The 7,500-nt window shown below is 37.6% G+C and overlaps 1 protein-coding gene across 1 annotated transcript in view; it reads right to left on the reverse strand.

The window, feature by feature from the left end:
• The window catches only part of LOC113823855 (uncharacterized), a 3,651-nt gene extending 101 nt beyond the window's left edge, over window positions 1–3,550 (reverse strand). Inside the window, exons 1-2 of the mRNA XM_027376567.2 lie at window positions 3,432–3,550; window positions 1–2,967 (exon numbers count right to left, since the gene is read on the reverse strand). The exon at window positions 1–2,967 is cut by the window's left edge and continues 101 nt beyond it. Coding sequence (XP_027232368.2) covers window positions 740–2,967; window positions 3,432–3,438 — 2,235 coding nt within the window. The 5' untranslated portion in view covers window positions 3,439–3,550 and the 3' untranslated portion in view covers window positions 1–739. The remainder of the gene's footprint in view (window positions 2,968–3,431) is intronic.
• Between the last annotated feature and the right edge of the window lie 3,950 nt (window positions 3,551–7,500).

Consider the following 7,500-nt stretch of genomic DNA (forward strand, 5'->3'; position numbering starts at 1 on the left):
ATTTACTTCTAAACATGATATAGGTTCACGACATACGATAGGCTCTCAACGACATGATCTTGAAATGAATGGATAGAAAAACGAAATTCATCGATTTCAGTTTTTAGGAGGAATCTTAATTTCTTTATAATACATTAGAAAAAAATACAAAATTACATCCTGAATTGCATAGTATTATTGTTAAAAATTATATGCTACGGAGGATATTTACCATACTAGGATATAACATATACCGTTGGTGTTTAGTTAGAATACCCATTGTAAATCCTCGGTATGAATCTTAGGTTCGTTTCTCTTAATCAGACTGAAGATGCTGTTCTGATTCTTAAAATGCATCCTCCATCTTAATATTCTGTTTGCTATCATATATTGTACATAATGTCCTTCAAGAAATTTTATTGTATTACAGCTGAAGACAGTCCGAAGACTTCTGATTAGGATACTCGACAACTTCTAAAGATTTTTTCTTCTCTGTATGGTGGTAATATAGCAATACATCACTGTCTTTATTCAATTCTGCTTCAAAAATAACCCGCGCTTCAAACCTTTATGATTAAGAGATATACTAGCCCAAATGACCAGTATACATGAATAAATAATTTATGAAGTAATATAAACAAATAACGTTGTCATTCTGAAGCCATTAGTAGAATATTGGGTGTGTGAGTCAACAAGATTAATTCATGTCTATATCTCATGAATGTATGTGTATAGATTTTCTTTTTTTCTCTCGTATATGTCAAGGAGAGACACACGGTGTATAATTCCGAGCATCAGATACACTTGTTACTTTACACGGCTTTTCGGTGGGTCGGTGAGAGAGGTCTCCCGGCGCCTTCTCCAGACCCAGTTGCTTTATTTCGTCCTTGGCTTCCTGGCTTAAGCTCAGACCCCAGCGCTCGTAGGTAAGGACTAGGTCGTAGCCCACGCTCTTGCTGAGGTTCTTGTACACATGGTCGATCTGCCGTTGACGATCTTGTGTCAAATAGTTGGCCTCGTCGTCAGAAAGAGCTCGAGTTGTACGGTTGAGCTGACGGAACATTCCCCATCCTAATGGGAAGGCATGCTTGATCTCCATCAGGAACACCAGCTGATCCCACACGTCTCCCTCGTCGAAGGTCATTCCATTGTCTACTTTATCAGCTGCTGTGACGTAACTATTCTGCTCTTCCAATCTGTCACTATCGAACAGCTGCTCCTGGATGTACAGTGAAAATAAGTTGACTGTAGATTCCACACCGTAAACTCCTGCCCAGTATGGCCTTTGCTGGTAGTTGTGTCCAAGTTCATGCCAACTTACCCAGTCATAGGGAGTGCTATTATCAGCCATGTTATAATATACGCGCCAAAACATAGCCGGGAATCCAGCGTGGGCTGATCCAGCTGTGATCTGAGCATCATTAACCAGCCACTGTTTACCGCGTGGTGGATCTTCCGACTCATCAAAACCTGCAGCGTAATTTAACATTCCCATAATTTCGTCATAATGAGACATCAGTTCGTCAGGACTGGTTATTTCTCTTGCATCCTTTGTGGCAAGAACAACCACACATTTATCTGATTCCATTATCGTCTGTGGAGCATCTCTCATTTTGATAGTTTCCCATTCTGCATTCGATGTCTGTCCATAGCGATAGTATGGCGCTTCGACCACGTTCGTGACATCAACATCGACTGTGAAATGTTCCCCTTCATTGAACACAAATATGATGTTGCCTCCATACTGACTCCTGATCTCATTCACACCTGGTTTGACATAGAAAACCTCAGAAACTTTGGGCATGCGTCTAAAGTATTTATTAGAAACATTCGGTGAATTAGGCTGAAGCCAGTCAATGTGTGCACCAATGCGAACAGTGATCTGCAGTGCTTGTGCCTCTGATAAAGTTTCAGGCAGAATAACCTGACACACGTCTCCCTCCGCTAGGTACAGGTCAGTGAGCTGCCAGTCTTTGGGAACTGTCATTCGGAAATCTCTGACTTGCCCAAGAACAGATAGATCTAGAGTCACCTTTTCTGTGACTCTTGGCGTGCTAGTGTCAACTGTACCAGGGAAAGTAACCACATCCCGAGGATAGAGGAGAGTTTCTGACTTTGAACCCAGCTCATTTAAGAGTCCACGCGTTAATTCCTGATTGTATGTCGTCTCATCACTACCAAGGAATGGGTACACAGCCGGCTTAGCTCCTTCTAGGCCTGCCTTTAAATCAGAAAACTTCCACCATTTTTGGTGAAGTCCATCATTTGGGTAATACAAAATTACCGTTGTCCTAGGTTCTGGCCGAGGCACGTCCAGAGCATCAGCGCCAATCCTAAACCTCTCTGCATCATCCATGTACCAGGATGCTGTAGAACTAGCGGTGTCCTCTAGCTTGACAGACCGTGTGTTGTAGTCTGGAGCGAGACAATAGGCACGATCCCCTCCCCATTGCCAAGAATTACCAACAGGGAACCACACCTGCTGGTTGTCTCCACTATTTGGCATCATTCCTACAACGGCATCACTTGGTCTTGAACCACTGCGTACACCAACACACGTATTGCTGCTTTGGTTGATGAGGAATTCTGGTTCTGAGTTCACAGTTTCGATCCACCATTTTTGGTTTAAATCATTATTTGGGAGATTTAGTATAACTTTTGTCCTTGGATCTTCTAGTGCATTTGATCCAAGGCATATCCTCTCATCCTCATCGTAGACCCATGAAATTGTGGAAGAGTTTGAATCACCCAGACCTACATTATTTGTCCCAACAATAGGCACTAAACAGTAAGCTGTGTTTCCTCCCCACAGCCACTGACCGCCAGCTTTGATCCATTGCTGACTCTGACTGTTGGCACATTTCGCAGTCGACACCACTGCGTCGTGAGGACTCGATCCCTCCGTGACACTCAAACATGAATTGGAACCTTGGTTGATGAGGTATGTAGTTTCTCCATCTTTGAGCTGATTCCTTTTCTTTGCGTTACCTGGATGAGAAATTCGACAACAGATTAAAACGTTTATTTATGCTATAAAATATCATAATCTTCAAGGTTATAAATCTAGGAATAGGAGCAAACTTGGTAATGTCATCGATATTACATTTTAGACTTTGCCACTTGTTCACAATTCATATCATACATATAAGTAAAGACGATACATAGATATATTATGTTACCCAACTAATATTTACATTCATGTTGTAAAGTAATATTAGTTTAAAGGAACACGTGCTTTGGATTAATAAATTCATAAAGAAAGACTGAAAAGCAGCGTACTGGGTAGACCATAATCATTTGCCTAATTTATTCGATATGCCTTCTGTATCTTTACGGCATCTTTTATTTCAAATTCAAGTTTTAACTATAAAGTTAGTACTCCTGAAAATACACTGAATTCCGTACCAAGCAGATCACCTCAAATAAACCATAAAAGACCCTTCATTTCGTACCTGCCATGGTTGTTTTTGGGTCTTCCTCGTTCGACGGAGCTTTCTTGCTGCAAGGCCTTCATATACCAATGGGCTGTTTCATCTTCCAAGCTAGACTGAGTGCATGTCGAGATGATAAGGAGAAAACAGCATAGATAAATGCATTCTAAAACTACACGAGAGGGTTTTCCTGTCTTGAATTTTATTAGATGTGTGATAATAGTGTAAAAGTCGGGAGTTATCTGCTTAGAGTTTTTATATCATTATCTTACGTCTCAGATTCCTTTTCTTTCTGATCTTGGTTATCAGTTATCCTGGACACCTATAAAATTTCTCATATTATAACGTTGTTACTGTCTCATAGGACATCAATATCATGCTTTATCTGCACTGCATCTAAGTTTAAAGGTAATGGTCATTCCCAGTTTTACTTTGCCATTTTATATTATTGACAATACTCATCAGTAAGTGAATTTGATATAGTAAGTAGTTTTGACGGAAACCTCCCTTGGTGTGCCCAGCAAAATGAGAATCCCAGAAATATGTGAGAAGCTTTGATGACGTCACAAGAGGTGATTAACCAATTCGGGTTCGACTGATGTTTCCTCAAATGATTTCAGGTTTTTAGATGAAATTTGTCAAATAGACAACGGCAGAGATGGAGTAGAACCGCTGAGATGCAGTATAGTAAGTCACGGTGGAAACCCAGGAGTTCGAACCAGAAAACGGAGATGATCCGGACAGAAAGGTTAATGATGGGCGACGGTTTTGGCTTGGTGGACAGAAAGAAAATTAAAGAATGGATGACTAAAGGATTGAGGTAAAGGAAACAAAGCTTAGGATTTCTAGGAAAGCGGAGTTCACGTCCATTATGTTTATCACTATTATTACTATCTATGCTTTTGCCATTTTACAATTTTCTGTTAATACTTTATTTTTCTTCTTTTTGGTTATGATTACTATTACCATTATTCTGATGTTGATTATTATTACTATGATGATAAGTATTATTGCTGTTTTGTTGTCATTGTTTTTATGATTATTATTCTATCACAGTTATTAATATAATTACATTATTATTACTTTTATCGTGATCATTACTATCGTTATCACTATCATTAATATTATTATTGTCATAACTATTACTGATATTTCTATTACCTCCGCTAGGGAGTTTATGTTTTTAGTAGCCTTGGTTTGTTGGTTGTTTGGTTGGTTAACAGGATAGCTAAGTTATGAACAGATTTGTATGATTTTTTTAATCAGAGGCGTGTCTTAGATCATGATCGGGGTCCAGAGACTTTTTAAATAATTGCATAGTTATCCCAATAGCTAAGGCAGTAGGGTTAATTACGCAATCAATTAAAAATTCCCTAGGTAATGGAAATGGTAATGATACTAATAGTTAACCTTATTGCTTTGGCTGAGGTATGCGCTCTCTGAGTGCTTCTAGTTATTGTTATTGTTACCTCTGCCAAGGAGGTTATGTTTTTGGTAGCATTGGTTAGTTTGTTTGCTTGTTGATTGGTTAGCAAGATAACTCAAAAAGTTATGAACAACTTTTTATGAAATATTTACCAAAGTTGCGTCTTAGTCTAACTTAGATGCCATTAAATTTTGGTGATCTGGATCATGATCTGGATCCAGGATTTTTTTTTTAGTAAATGCATCAGTAACTGTTATTATCATTAACTTATATTAGCTCCGCCAAGGAGGTTATGTTTACAGACGTCACCAGTGAACTTGAGAAAGGGGATTTTAATGTAATTCTTCAAATATATTTTTATTGCATCAGTGACCCTAATGCCTTTGAGGAGGTATGCGCTCTCTGAGAGATTCTAATTATTACTATTATTATCATTCTTATTGTTACTACTACTACTACTGTAACTATTACTATCAATATCATAATTATGAATATTACTATTACTTCCATTCTTATTATTATTCTATAAAAATTGTTTTCGTTACTATCATTTTAATAGTATTTATATAAATATCAACACTATTATTACCATTAGTATCATCCTATTCATCACATTAGCACCATCATCACAGAGGCAAAAATATAACGGACGATGGTTGCAGTGATTAACTGTAGTGCACCGCCTGTATACACCCCCACGGCCCCCTGCACTTGCCCCCCCCCCCCTCACCCCTTACGAGATGAAGGACGGCGTCCACCCTCGCTCCACGGCGGAGGTTGCAGCCTCGCACGCCTTCCAGGTCGCCCAAAACCCTTGCTTTCATCTCCCGGGAGCGAGGATGCTCGTGGCGGTGAGGAAGCTGCGAGCCATAGAAAACGGGAAGTCCACCTGGAGAGTCTCACCTGCGCGTCTTCGTTGTCTTTGCTCGTCTTTTATTTGTTTTTTCTTGTGTTTTAGTTTGTTTTTAAGAAGCATTCTTCGTGTGGTGTGTTAGACTGAACCTTAGACGAAGAGAAAGACCACCCACCATAAAGAAATAAATTACAGAAAGGAGAAATTTACAATCTATTTTATCTTTCAGGTCTTTTATCTGAAATTAGAAATATTTTGGCTTTTTTTTTTATTTCATTTATTTCATAAAACTTTTATTCTTCATTTTATGAACAAAATTTTAAAAACTACTTTTAATGATTATAGTAAGACTGATAATTTCAGAAAACCTTTTTTATTTTGCAAACGCTATAAGAAAAGTTCCCATAAGGGAGTTCCAGGGCTGGACTCTCGTGGCTGTTGTGACGAGAAATTGTGGTCTTGGCAATACGGGAACTAAGTGAAGTTCTGTTTACGTGAGAAAAGGTGGTTCTCTACTTTTTAGTTATCTTTTTGTGTTTCTCTTCACTGTGTTTTATGTCTTGGTCTTGTGTATTAGTGCTTGTTTTCCTGCGCTTGTGTTTCGTTTTCTGTTTTATTTCTGCTTTTATATAATAAATAAATATTTTTCAAATACATCTCTTTGATAAGTCCCTGACTATTTGTAAGAAGGAAGTCTGAACAAGACTCTAAGTCCATTCTAATTTCAGATCATAAAGGGCAAAAAATCCAAACCCTGAAGTAAAGATGAAGCATCTCTACACGCTTCTCCTCGGGATTCAAACCACGCCAACTTCGGTTCATTTGCCCAACTACACTTCACTCACACATACACATCCATACACAGCTGTAGCTCCTCTCCACAAATCTATTACAACCTACACTCGATCCAGAACGTACCAATCTGGCGGTGGCACCGAGATGTCCTTTTATGAGGTAAGGTACGTGTCTCAATCAGCAAACACAACAATATCATAGATATTATTATCATAAGTATGGGATGACATATTGTTTTAATCTTGGTAGCTGCAATATGTTATTAATACCAGTGCTTCAATAGTAAAACAATTCTTTATTTTCTTCATTACATACAATGTTGATATTATTACTGTATTGTCATCGCCGTTATCAACTTTAATATCATTACCGTTATCCTAGTTTACTTATCACCTCCATTGGTGTTACTTGTTTCAGTATCAATATATTTGATATCTGTACCATCATAACAAAGTTTTGTAGCTGTGAATTATATCCTCATTACTATCAGAATTCTCATTTAATTATTGTAAATAAAATTAACAGACAGAATTCCACTTGAATTTTATGATGTATCCATAATGTGATTTTTTATCACTTGCACTTAGATCTCATAAATCATTAAAACTACAAAAGTGTAATGCATATAAGGAATCTTACATTACAATCACCGTGCAATGGCAATGCAATCATTATGTCTGTACCACACATATATATGTATATATATTTATATATGTGTGTGTGTGTGTGTTTGTGTTTGTATGTATATGTGTATATATCTTGATTCCCAGATAAATGTAATAAAATCGTGTATTATCATACTTTATCAAGCAACTATTAAAATGAAATGCAGTCACAAATGCATATATACACTACACTATGATACCAGAGGATTACATATGAAATAGAAAATCTACATGCCCTTATGAAATTATAATACCGCCACAAATTTAAAAACAAATTCCTCTTATCTTCATATTATCAGTCTTCAATCAACTTTGGATCTTTGAATCTTTAGAAAGCCTTTTCCCTTAGAC

The sequence above is a fragment of the Penaeus vannamei genome, chromosome 19, assembly GCF_042767895.1.
Source record: "Penaeus vannamei isolate JL-2024 chromosome 19, ASM4276789v1, whole genome shotgun sequence".
Lineage (NCBI taxonomy): Eukaryota > Metazoa > Arthropoda > Malacostraca > Decapoda > Penaeidae > Penaeus > Penaeus vannamei.